We start from the raw sequence: 12,925 nt of genomic DNA, 5'->3' as shown, positions 1-12,925 counted from the left end.
AGTCAACCTCTGCCCCTGAATGGCTGTGGGATCCAGGTCAATTGGTTTGCCTACTTTATATCACAGACAGTGAACAGGTGTTGTAAAATTGGTCAGGTGAAGGGATAGTGCAGGTAAAGGATTTTGGCAACTACCCTGAGGAGACAGAAGGTGTGTGATGATAGGGACAGGATACTTCAGGAGGTGTGGCTAGGAGGAGCACATGTTAAGGGCGGGAGAATCTGTCCATTTCTACTTTTCTCCATTTCCCATTTTTCCCATTCAGTCCTCCATAATTCCACATCAGTTCATATTTTTTTGTGTTGGTATCTATATCTATGCCTATATCTATATCTAAACCACTCATGAAAATTCATCAGTATTTTAGTGCGAATTTCGCCTGATGTGAACATTTCTGTGCTAAATTTCTGTACTAAATTTTGCCTGTTTGCCCCCTTTCCATGCAAAGCGATTTCCTCTGATACCATGCTTCTTTTGGTATGTTATTTTCACAAACATATGCATTTTAATTGACACCTCACCCTAGTATATACACTCTTATACAAGGCACATGACTGGAGAACTGCATTGCAAAATTCAGAGAGGTGAGAATTTTGAAGGTTGGCTGTGCTTTGGTTTGTGTATTCCTAGGTCTGCCCCTGTAAATGTAGCTTTGTTTGGGAAATATTCTGTGATCCCACCTAGCAATAATGTGGATGGGGAACCAGCTGGGAACTTCTGCCATGCTAGGTAAAAAAAGGTAAAGGTGAAGGAGCCCTGCATAGTTAGGTCCAGTCAAAGGCGACTATGGGGTTGTGGTGCTCATCTCGCTTTGAGGCTGAGGCAGCCGGCGTTTGTCCACAGACAGCTTTCTGGGTCATGTGGCCAGCAGGACTAAACCACTTCTGGCTCAATAGAACACCATGATGGAACCAGAGCGCATGGAAACACTGTTTCCCTTCCCGCCACAGCAGTACCTATTTATCTACTTGCACTGGCGTGCTTTTGGACTGCTAGGTTGGCAGGAGCTGGGACAGAGCAACGGCAGCTCACCCTGTCACAGGGATTCGAACCGCTAACCTTCTGATTGGCAAGCCCAAGAGGCTCAGTGGTTTAGACCACCGCACCACCCGCATCCCTTCTGCTATGCTATCCTGAAGTTGCACTGCTATACATATTTGGCTGCCAATAAACTCCATTGACAACAATGAAACTTACTTCTGAGGTGACATGCATTGGATTGCAAGTCTGCAAGTATCTTGGGTGCAATAAAAAAAAATCTATTTGCCGCTTTATAAAAGTAAATCTGAATGGCAATTTCAAGTTCACTAGCATGCATTTAAAAAGTTCAGTGAACTAGTTCGGTTTAGTAAGGTAGGAACTGGAGCTGGAGTTTAACTCCTGCCTTTGGTACGGATTCTTTGGCACTGTCTCTGCTGCTTTCAACTTTATTTCCCTGTGTGTGAAATGCCAATTAACCCTATACCTGTATTCTCTATTCAGTGGGGCTCAATCCCAGGTACCTGGGTCAGCAGTCACCAAAGTGCTAACTAAACACTAGGTAGGGTGGAAATATTCTTTCACTTACCTGGACACATTGCTGTTGTCTCGGATTTTAACATGACAAAGAATGTTGGGCAGCTTTTGCAGCACCAGGACTTTTATCTGGTCCACCGAGCTGCAGAGTTTCAGGTAGCCTAAATAGAGGCCAGGAGCCAGGCGCTGTTGGCTCCTTCTGTGATAGGAAAGAGTGTCCTGTTGGAGAAGAAGAAGAAAGAGAGAGAGGAAAGGACCCTCCTTCAGCATTGGCCTAGATAAACTTTTTGGAATTGCTTCCCTAGAAAATGTTTTTTTTAATAATAATATTTTATTCGTTTTTCCCATATAGAAAGTTACATTTGTTACTCAACAATTATATTCCAATTCAACGAAACTAGTGGCTTCCCACTCACCCAGCATCCATGTTTATAACCCAAATCACATACAATTGCGTTTTAAGGTTCCGTCTTACCCCATTTCATCCCCACTAAAATGTTTCATAATATATTCTGCTGTTTTCTTACATTTTGAACCCCGCTGTGGTCTTTGCATATAGCTTTTCATATAGAGATTCATATAAGAGATTTTAAATTTGTATCTTTTATCAGTGCCGTCAATTTTGACATTTTCCATAGAAAACGGGTTAAAAAAAAAAGACGATGATATTGCAGGAAGAGTGTGTATGTGTATAGTGGTACCTCGGTTTTCGAATGTAATCCGTTCTGGAATACCATTCGGGTTCTGAAGTGTTTGAAAACCAAAAACTCAACAACCAAAAGCTAGGCCTCAGGGTATTGCATTCAGCAGAAGCCGCGTGGCATGTTCGACTTCTGAGGCGTGTTCAAAAACTGAAGCATTTACTTCCGGGTTTATGGTGTTCGAAAACCGAAATGTTTGTCAACGGAGACGTTCGAAAACCGAGGTACCACTGTATGTGGTTTTATATATATATATATCTCCCTGCCTCTTGGGTTCCACTTTCCCTCCAATCACTGACTTTGGTACTGCAGCTACAGACATGCGCTTTTTGCTTTTGTTTCCGAAAGATCCATTGAAGTAAGCTCTCAAAATTAAGTGTGGAAAGGCTTGTGTATTTAAAAGTAATTTTTGGTGGAACTGCTATTGACAGGACTTGCACAAACAGTTGTATTAGAGGGAAAATAACATGTGGAGGAGAGGGGGCGGGCCTCCATGTGTTCAAGGGTGTGTGGAGATCAGGGGCGGGACCAACGAATTGCAATCCCGAGCCCTATAAATCTGTTGATTTGTAGACTAATGTTCGAGTGTCCTCTGCACAAAGGTGTCCATCTTGCACCGATTGTTTTTTTTTGGGGGGGGGGAGGAGCCTCAGCTGATGCAGCAGAAGGAATCTGCCGGCGCATTCACAATGGCTTCTTGTCAGCTTTGAGCCATGTATTTAGAACTGGAAATGATCCTAGACTTGTTGAGTTAAGTGCCTAGCTCTAAATGAATGAGAAAAGCATTCTCATTATAATTAATACATGGAAGATCCAGCACTAATTAGTCTCCCACCCCAGCGCTTCAGCGTTAGGATGGAAGCCAGTTACAGACAATCCCACAGTAGCGTCCAATTAGCTCAGCTGCCAGGTACAGAAACTCATGGCTAAGAGTGTCTTTTTCGTCCTTGCTAATGTTCTCTGTTCTCCTCAAGCGTATAAACTAGTCCCTCGATATTTGCTAAGGTTGACAGGAGGGGGCCAACAGGAGAAAACTGGAAATGCCACCAAAATTTGCTTTAAGCACAATTTCGGAGGTGAATTTGGAGGGCCCTGCAGAGGTTAACTATCTGAAGGAACTTAGGGAAGCGGACTTTTACTTTCTTGGGCTCCATGATCACTGCAAATGGTGACAGCAGTCACAAAATTAAAAGATGCCTGCTTCTTGGGAGAAAAGCGATGACAAACCTAGACAGCATCTTAAAAAGCAGAGACATTCACCTTGCCGACAAAGGTCCGTATAGTTAAAGCTATGGTTTTCCCAGTAGTGATGTATGGAAGTGAGAGCTGGACCATAAAGAAGGCTGATCACCAAAGAATTGATGCTTTTGAATTATGGTGCTGGAGGAGACTCTTGAGAGTCCCATGGACTGCAAGAAGATCAAACTGATCCATTCTGCAGGAAATCAGCCCTGAGTGCTCACTGGAAGGACAGATCCTAAAGCTGAGGCTCCAATACTTTGGCCACCTCATGAGAAGAGAAGACTCCCTGGAAAAGACCCTGATGTTGGGAAAGATTGAGGGCACAAGGAGAAGGGGATGACAGAGGACGAGATGGTTGGATAGTGTTCTCGAAGCTACCAACATGAGTTTGACCAAACCGCAGGAGGTAGTGGAGGACAGGAGTGCTTGGCGTGCTCTGGTCCATGGGGTCACGAAGAGTTGGACACGACTAAATGACTAAACAAGAACAACAACAACATCTCTAAAAGAGAAGTCGCAGCAAATGAAGAATGGATACAAAAACTTATAGAATATGCCGAAATGGCGAAACTTACCGGAAGAATAAGAAATCAAGATAACAAGCTTTTTATGAAAAATGAAAATGGTTTATTGAATATTTACAAATAAATTGTAAATAGATAAAAACATTAGCAGGATTATTGGAATAACCTGCGGTATCATAAGAGTATATATCTACAGTAGACAATTGCCATATTTTTCGCTCCAAAGATGCACCTGACTATAAGACTCACCTAGTTTTTAGAGGAGGAAAGGGGAAAAGCCCCCTTTTTTGAGGATCAGCTCACAGTTGTTGAGCTTACTTTGCAAAGGGGAAAAAAAATCCTGTTTTTATGGGGTTCAACTCACAGTTCTGCAGCTTCTTTAGGAAAGGAAAGGGAGCCGTTTCTACCAGTTTCCAGACAGATAATCTAATCCGCCAGTCACATGTCGCTGGGGAAACAAACAGCCTCCGTCTGCAGAACATTCAACAATGGAGGCTTGGGCAAGGGGCTGGGGCTGGAAAGGGAGCCATTTCCCCTTACTTTTTAGGAGGAAAAAAGTGCATCTTATGGAGCGAAAAATACGGTAAATAAGTTAAATGAATTTGGATATGCAGAAGATATTTTTTTAAAATAAATTTAATGAACTGCAGAAAGCGGGGGAAGGAAGTCAAATTTTGAAAAGTTAAATTGATTGTAAAACTAATGAAATGTATGAACTCAAAAAGTATAAATTAAAACCTAAAAAAGAAAGAAAGTAGTTCATCGCACAGTGCATAGCTAAACTATGGACGTTGCTCCCACAGGAGGGAGGTTGGACTGAGTAACCCTCGGGGTCCCTTTCAAATCTACAATTCCATGAAAGAGGTAGTGGCGGCCACCAGCCTTTCTGGCTTTATAGGCAGATTAGACAAATTCACGGAGGAAAAATGACTCCCAGCCATGATGGCTGTGTTCTACCTCCACTGCCAGAGACATTATGCCTATACTACTTGCTGAATTCGCAGGTCGACAGAGTGCTGTTGCGCTCAAGTCTTGCTTGTGGGCTTCCTGCAACCATCTGGGCAGTGCCTGTGGGAACAGAATGCTGGACCACATCAGCCTTGGGACTAGGTGGGCCTTTGGCCTGATCAGGCAGGGATCTTATATGCTTATGCCGTTCTCACTGTTAACTTTAGCATTTGAGCCTGGATAGCTCAGTTGGTTAGAGCGTGGTGCTGATAACGCCAAGGTTTCAGGTTCGATCCCCATTTGGGACAGCTGCATATTCCTGCATTGCAAGGGGTTCGACTAGAGATGATCCTCCAACTCTAGAATTCCATGATTCTATGTAGACTAAACGGAACTTTTTTGAGAGCCCATGACCTTGTGCACAGCTGCTCTATGTGGTGGTCTACCAAATCTATGCACAGCAACATCTCTCTATAATAATAATAATTTATAATTATTTATTTAAATAATTTATTATTTATACCCCGCCCATCTGGCTGGGCTTCCCTAGCCACTCTGGGCGGCTTCCAAAAAATATTAAAATACTGTAATACATCAAACATTAAAAGCTTCCCTAAACAGGGCTGCCTTCAGATGTCTTCTAAAAGTCTGGTAGTTGTTGTTCTCTTTGACATCTGGTGGGAGGGCATTCCACAGGGAGGGCGCCACTACCGAGAAGGCCCTCTGTCTGGTTCCCTGTAACTTGGCTTCTCGCAGTGAGGGAACCGCCAGAAGGCCCTCGGCGTGGACCTCAGTGTCTGGGCAGAACGATGAGGGTGGAGACGCTCCTTCAGGTATACTGGACCGAGGCCGTTTAGGGCTTTAAAGGTCACTAAAGAGTACTATAATGACTCCACCTACCGAGGCTACCCATTGGCTCTCCTCTGCAGGAAGGGTTGTCTAGAAAGGCTTTCAGCTCAGGGTGGGATCTTGCTTGGCCAATGATAGCCTTTACTGGCTCTTTACCGAATGTCTGCTGTTGACTTCGCTCTGGTGTCAAGATGACCCTAGCAACATTTCCCAGGGGGACAGAGCGATTCTCCACACGCCCGAGTTGCCAGCAGATGTTTGCCTCAAACAATATAAAGAAGCGATCTTTTTGAAAGTCTCACTGAAAGTTTGCACAATTTCTCAGGGGCACCTCGTACATATTTATGGAGTGTATGAATACAAATTGATTGGCATCTCAGTATTGGCAAGGTTTGGCTCAAGCTAGGCTTGAAGTAAAAGGCTTTGTGAGCCCACGCAGCCAAAGATTGGGTCTAGAAAATGTTGCTTACATTTCAGCACCTGAAAAGCAGAAACATCATTCTTCTAATTCAGGGTTTCCCAAATCTGGGTCCCCAGCTGACTTTGGACTACAACTGCTATCATCCCTGACCACTGGTCCTGCTATCTAGGGATGATGGGGACTGAAGTCCAAAGTCAACTGGAGACCCAAACTTGGGAAATCCTGCTCTAGTCAGTGGCTCCAAAAGCTGGCAGTGAGCGATACCCTATTTTTAAGACCATTTCCCTTTCAAAATCAAGCCTTGACCACTTGAGATGCCTTCCTGGATCTCCTGTCCTGTGTATCTTTTTCTATCCTTTCTTCTTCGTTGAGAATTAAAACTGTTTCTACATATTATTTGCACCCCAAACTCCACTCAGATAACCTAAATTCTTCCGCAAAGACCTTCATCATGATAAGAGCAGATGAAATTTTGCATAAGGAAAGACGTTTAGTCTGGCTTTAGTGAATAACCTTCGATAATTTGGTACTGTCAGGTTTTTAATGTAAGGTGTTAACTTAAAGACATGCCCATATTGTACTCCTACTGCCAGCAGACTACAGACTGTGTGTGATCGAGCTCACAAGTCACTGTGTGCATTATCCCATAATCTTTGCTTTAACGTCTTTAGGGTGCCTTCATAACCCAGGTAATAAAGTTTTAACCAATAATGGATCTTCAGGGTCCATATCCGAGCACTGACAGGGATTTTTCCCAACCTCCAAGCGGACAGCTATGTTAGACACGCAAGAAGGGATCCCTAACAGGCAGCAATAAAACTTAGTTTGGAAGGATTCTAAGGGACCAAGATTTAGGAAGCTGCAAGTCTGTGAGCCGTATGTCAGCTGTGTTAATACTTGAGAGGCTGCCGGAATATATTGGCCCCCTTTTCCATAGAAATACCTTATAATAGCTTTGGTAGATCTTTGAGCATTTGCAATAGCATTTTTAACCTGCTAATGCCACAAGCCCTTTTCCTGAAAGGTTATGCCCAGGTATTTAAAAGACGATACCTGTTCTATGGGTCGATTATCAATTCTCCATTTGTGTCTCATTCTTTTTTTAGAGAACACCATGACTTAAGCAGAGGCTTGACAACCATATGTCAGGAGTGCTCTGATGGTGTTTCCTGCTTGGCAGGGGGTTGGACTCAATGGCCCTTGTGGTCTCTTCCAACTCTGATTCTATGATTCTATGAAATAATTGCCTAGGTGTACCGACAGAAAAAGGGCAACATACACTTCAAACGTCAGAAGCAGGAGATGGGCAGGTGCAACACTGGAATGTGGTGAAGAAATTGCCCCCTTCCCCCATGCTTGGGTACCAGGTGGCAGCCAAGTTAGTGCATGGGCTTTTGATGCCACCCAGTGGCAGTGGCTTACAAGTGTCAACAGTGAGCTACAACTGCAGTCCATCGAGAGCTAAAACATTCTGGAATAAGATGCATGCTGATTGAGCAATAGACATCTAGGTGATTGGCCAATTGCCAGTTTTGGATGGGGGACGTGGGTGGCGCTGTGGGTTAAACCACAGAGCCTAGGACTTGCCGATCAGAAGGTCGGCGGTTCGAATCCCCACGACGGGGTGAGCTCCCGTTGCTCAGTCCCTGCTCCTGCCAACCTAGCAGTTAAAAAGCACATCAAAGTGCAAGTAGATAAATAGGTACCGCTCCGGCGGGAAGGTAAACAGCGTTTCCGTGCGCTGCTCTTGTTCGCCAGAAGCGGCTTAGTCATGCTGGCCACATGACCCGGAAGCTGTACGCCGGCTCCCTCGGCCAATAAAGCGAGATGAGCACCGCAACCCCAGAGTCAGCCACGACTGGACCTAATGGTCAGTGGTCTCTTTACCTTTACCTAGATAGAGAGCATTCCTTAAAGATTACTCTAATAAATGAAGCCAACTGCCATCCTGAGTTATGTGTGCCACTGGAGAGAGTGAGAATTAAGGCACCCGGCCCCATGCCTTCACTCCTGAAACTGTTGCATTATCTGTCATTGCTATGCTTGGCTCCAAGCAAGGCAATCAGATCTTCATTGTCACAAGCTTTTCATGAACAATATACCCATTTGATGATCATTAAGAGAACTGCCCCCTCAATGGGAACTTGGTGGAAATGTGATCAGACCTGGGGTGGTTTTTTGGGGGTGGGGTGGGGGTTGGTCCTTATATAAAAATATACTATGTTCTCCTCACCCTGCTTTTTCATACGTGTAATGCATTTTTAATACCACAAGCCTAGCGTAGATCCAGTGAGCCTATTCTCGTTCTCACATCTCTTTTAAATTAGGCAAAACCCCCAATGGGGAGAGCGGCGATGTGGTTTATTATGAGCTGCTGATTTTCAGTGCTTAATTCCGATTGCTCCAGCTGGCTTCTCTGGAGCTATTATGGAGTTAAATGGGTCGGCGAGATAAATGCTCGCAATAGCTAATATAGGAGGGAGACAGAAGCAGGGCTCCATTGAAGCCAGGGAGTTGGCTCTGGTTTCTTCTGCCAGGGCTGCCTGTGAGGTTTTCCTGCACTCCCAGTTTGGCATTTCACGCTCTACCAAGCTATATGAGAAGAAAAGGCCATGGGATCATATGCCAGGACACAGTTTCTTGGCTGGATGTCTTTTGGTCCTGATTGTTAAAGTGCCACAGCCACCCTGCTTCTTGTTGAACATTTTCTGGCATTCAGGTTCTGTTGTTTTTGCCTAGCTGTCTTGCAATCACCATCTTGCTGAGCCTCTGCCTGATTTTTCTCCTCCTGCATTTGTCCCCATCTTTCTGCTTTTGCCCAGAATTCTTAACTCGGCTTGTTGGCCTGGTGTTCCTAGGTGGGTGTCGATTCAGCAAAGACTTTCGAATGACTTGGGCTATCCAGACCTCCCAGTAGTTGAACTTTGGCCCCTCGGCAATCGGTCCGACACTAAGTTCAACCAAATTAAATCTCGATCTGGTGTGTGCATCTGGGGCTGAGCCCAGCCGGTGCAATGCTGATATAACGTTGGCCATAGTCCCACCCGTGATATGGGCTGTGCCCCATAGTGGTTGCTCTTTTTGAAAAAGAGAAAATTGGCTGCCCATGCCCCAAAGACAAATTTCCACTAAACAGCTCAGTCTGTTAGAGTAGGCTTCCTCCAACTCAGCCCTCCAGATGGTTTTGGCCTACAACTCCCATGATCCCTAGCTAGCAGGACCAGTAGTCAGGGATGGTGGGAATTGTAGTCTCAAACATCTGGAGGGCCGAGGTTGAGGAAGCCTGAGTTAGAGTATGGTGCTGATAACCATCAAGGTCGCAGGCTCGATCCCATATAGAACAGCTACATATTCCTGCATTGCAGGGGGTTGGACTAGATGACCCTTGGGGTCCCTTCCAATTCTACCATTCTATGATTCTGTAGTGAGCTGCATTTCAGTTGCTGGGTCCCCAATTTTCAGGGTCCTTCGCCCCCCCCCAGAAGGAAAGCTTGGTTAGTTGAAAAGCTTAACATAGCAAAAAGATACCTGGATTGTGATGAGCAAGATGTCCAATGCAACTGGCTCTTCCGGTGTTGAAAGGGATTTCCTCTGGCTTTGTAGTTTGGATATCTGCATCCACTTGCCATTAAAAAAGGAATACAGAGTCTCCACTTCTCTTATTGTAACTATGATGATATTGCCATGCCGGTCCTTGATTGGTTCATAGTAGACTCGGCCCAAGTTGTGTGTACCAAGCAGATTCTTTATGCGGCAGGTGGGAGAGATGGGAAATGAAATACATCAGAAAGCATAATTATTGCCTTATTTTCACAAATACTGGTATATATACACTGTCAATGATCTGGGGACCTGAGTGGAAGTGCTACCAGAACAGCTGGCCAATGCAAGAGGAAGAGACAGCATAACAGCTGGGCCTTTAAAATATCCACGACATTACACCTTCCCTACTTTTGCAAGATGGTAAATTCCAAACATGAGCAGCTGGCTATATCCCTCCTGGTGAGTCTGCAGATGTGCTGCAATGACAGTCTCACTGTGCCTGGTACCTCGGTTTTTGAACGTCTCGGAAGTCGAACGTTTTGGTTTTTTGAACGCCGAAAACCCGGAAGTAGCTGCTTCCATTTTAGAACGCTTTTTGGAAGTCAAACGTGCCTCGCGGCTTCTGTATTGAGTTTTCCGTAAGTAAATGCTTCCAGGAGTAAATGAATCGGTTTTCAAACATTTCGGAATGGTCTTCCGGAACAGATTACATTTGAAAACCGAGGTACCACTGTATATCTTGTTCAGTAATTATGTAACCGCAGTTCAAATGCAGTCCTACCTTGGTACTCAAATGGCTTGGCTCCTGAGCAAATCGGCTCCCGATCGCCACAAACCCGGAAGAGAGTGTTCCAGTTTGCGAACGTTCTTTGGAAGCCGAACGTCTGACGCGGCTTCTGCAGCTTCTGACTGAGTGCAGGAAGCTCCTGCAGCCAATCGGAAGCCGCGCCTTGGTTGTTGAACGTTTTCGGAAGTCAAACAGACTTCCGGAACAGATTCCGTTTGACAACCAAGGTATGGCTGTATACCTATATCAATCTATACATACATACACACATATATAGGTCAGAAGACATTGTAAAGACGAAGGGTGACATATGTGCCATGACCCTATAGCAAGTATGGCCGTTGGTCCATCTAGACCAGCATTTCCTGGTAGCAACAGCTTTCCAGGATTTACGATACTCCCTTCTGCTGGGGTTTGAGCATGGATCTGTCTGCACACTGAACATGTGCTCTGCCGCTGAGCTGTGAACCCCTCCTATGCCACAGAGCCGAAAGTGAGGCAAACATTCCATTCTGCTGCATTGTTGCCAGTTAATTGACAAACACGAATGGAAAAGAGAGAGAGAGAAAGAAAGAAAAGCAGTTTGGCATAGGCCGTAAATCACATCGCACCGAAACCAATGGCAAAGCTCCCATTGAGTTTTAATGGAAATGGACCACATCCATTGCCTTAGATCTCTTCTCACAGATGGTAATGGGAGTTTTCACACTTACTTCAAAGGAAGGAGAATTAATCCAAGATGGAGATCCGTTTGAAACTCTCTCCGTGTATCCCTAAGGAAAAGTTATGCCAGGACGGCTGGGTAGAATATGTATGAATATTTGACAGCGGGGGTGGGGAACCTGTGGCCCTCCAGATGTTGCTGACTCCAACTCCCACCAGCCTCGGCCAGCATGGCCAATGGTCAAGGACGATGGGAGTAGCAATTCAGCAACATCTGGAGGGTCACAAAGGTTTAGATCTGTGGTTTATAGGGTTGGTTCACATGTTAGACTCTATAATAAGACAGCACATGTTCGGAATCCTCTCTTGACCGTAGGCCAACATACAGAGAGACACTATTGGGATTATCTCCTTTCGTCATCAGTAACGTATCTGGGTTTCTATCTTCTTAAGCGGAAAGGGCATCAAAATTACAGCCAAATTTGAAAGGTGCCGTTTGCTGGAGTTGTTTAGGGCTACAGAATGTGTCGATTTCTCTGGAATATATTTATGTAAAAAGCACAGTGTGTTCGAGAAAACGGCTTCGGCCATGAATATGAAAGCATTCTGGCAGAATGAATGAAAGCTGAAGGGGGAGACTTTAAAAAGGAAATGAAATAATATCGGCCTAAGGGCAAAATGAATGGGAGATGTACATGGGTTCTATGGCTGCACAGCTGCCATTCGTTTAATACTGTTGTCATTGTTGTTTTACATTAATATGCTGAAACTAAAACATTCAAAAGTTGTACATAGTCAACTGCTAAGATGAATAATTTCGAAGGAGCCACAGTTAGCCTAAAAGTTGTCCAGTTTCCCATATTTTATTCAACTGTTCTTTTAACTGGTGGATATATTTTTTTATTTCCTTCTGATACTTGGCAGCAAATATTCTTGCAGCAGTTACCACGTGTGAGAACAGTTCTCTCTCTTTATAAGACAATGGACCACTGCATTCTAACAGGACTTCTGCAGAAGAACTTCTTGCAAGATCGTGATTCTGGCCAAGTCAACATCTCGGAGGAATGTGACAGGCCTTTCTAGATGTGTACAGGCTAATCACCACTGGAAACAGAATGCTAAACTAGGCAGGCAATTGCTGGGGTTCGTATCCACCAATAAAGTACCTCCTTATAAGGCATGTTGACTCCGTAGCAATCAGCTCCTGAAGAGATGCCCAGATGTCTCAAAAAGAAAAAAAGAAAAATCCCTAGCATTTAAAATATGCTCCTTGCTTTGGAAGTTCTCAAAAGATCTACAGTCAGCGAGTCAGGGGTGGGAGCTGTTTAAAAGGAAAAAGCTGAATTGACAATGTGGCACATTGTACATGTATGAAAGCAGAGCGCCTGGACATTAACCTTAATGACATTCTCATCTGAGAGATAAAGCCACCCTGAGCTGACTTTATCTGCACTTAGCAGGCACTATTTACTTCTGAACAGCATTATTAAAATTGTTTATAACCAGAGCACTCCAGAGCTGCCTGACACAGTGACTGCCATTTAGAAATGGCTTTAAGTAGCTATTTTAGCTGTAGGCATTGCCCTCTAATGCACACAGTAGGCGTTCTGTATCCTTACGGGCCCTCTTCTCTTCGGCTGCCCGTAAAAAGTTGCTCAGAGGGTCGGAGAGACTTATTTTATTTATCATAAAGAGGTCGTATGAACACGATTAGTGCTCTATTTCTTTTGCC

General features: G+C 44.5%; 1 protein-coding gene across 2 annotated transcripts in view; it reads right to left on the bottom strand.

Annotated features, from left to right (window-relative positions):
* The window catches only part of ANKFN1 (ankyrin repeat and fibronectin type III domain containing 1), a 225,698-nt gene that overhangs the window by 31,528 nt on the left and 181,245 nt on the right, over window positions 1-12,925 (bottom strand). For both annotated transcript variants that reach the window (XM_053375155.1, XM_053375156.1), the window contains 2 exons: window positions 9,729-9,944; window positions 1,568-1,734 (listed from right to left, as the gene is read on the bottom strand). In XM_053375155.1, coding sequence (XP_053231130.1) covers window positions 1,568-1,734; window positions 9,729-9,944 — 383 coding nt within the window. The remainder of the gene's footprint in view (window positions 1-1,567; window positions 1,735-9,728; window positions 9,945-12,925) is intronic.

The sequence above is a fragment of the Podarcis raffonei genome, chromosome 2, assembly GCF_027172205.1.
Source record: "Podarcis raffonei isolate rPodRaf1 chromosome 2, rPodRaf1.pri, whole genome shotgun sequence".
In the NCBI taxonomy this organism is placed as follows: Eukaryota; Metazoa; Chordata; class Lepidosauria; order Squamata; family Lacertidae; genus Podarcis; species Podarcis raffonei.
The sequence above is the reverse complement of the archived record's forward strand: the minus strand, read 5'-3'. Positions and strand labels throughout refer to the sequence as shown.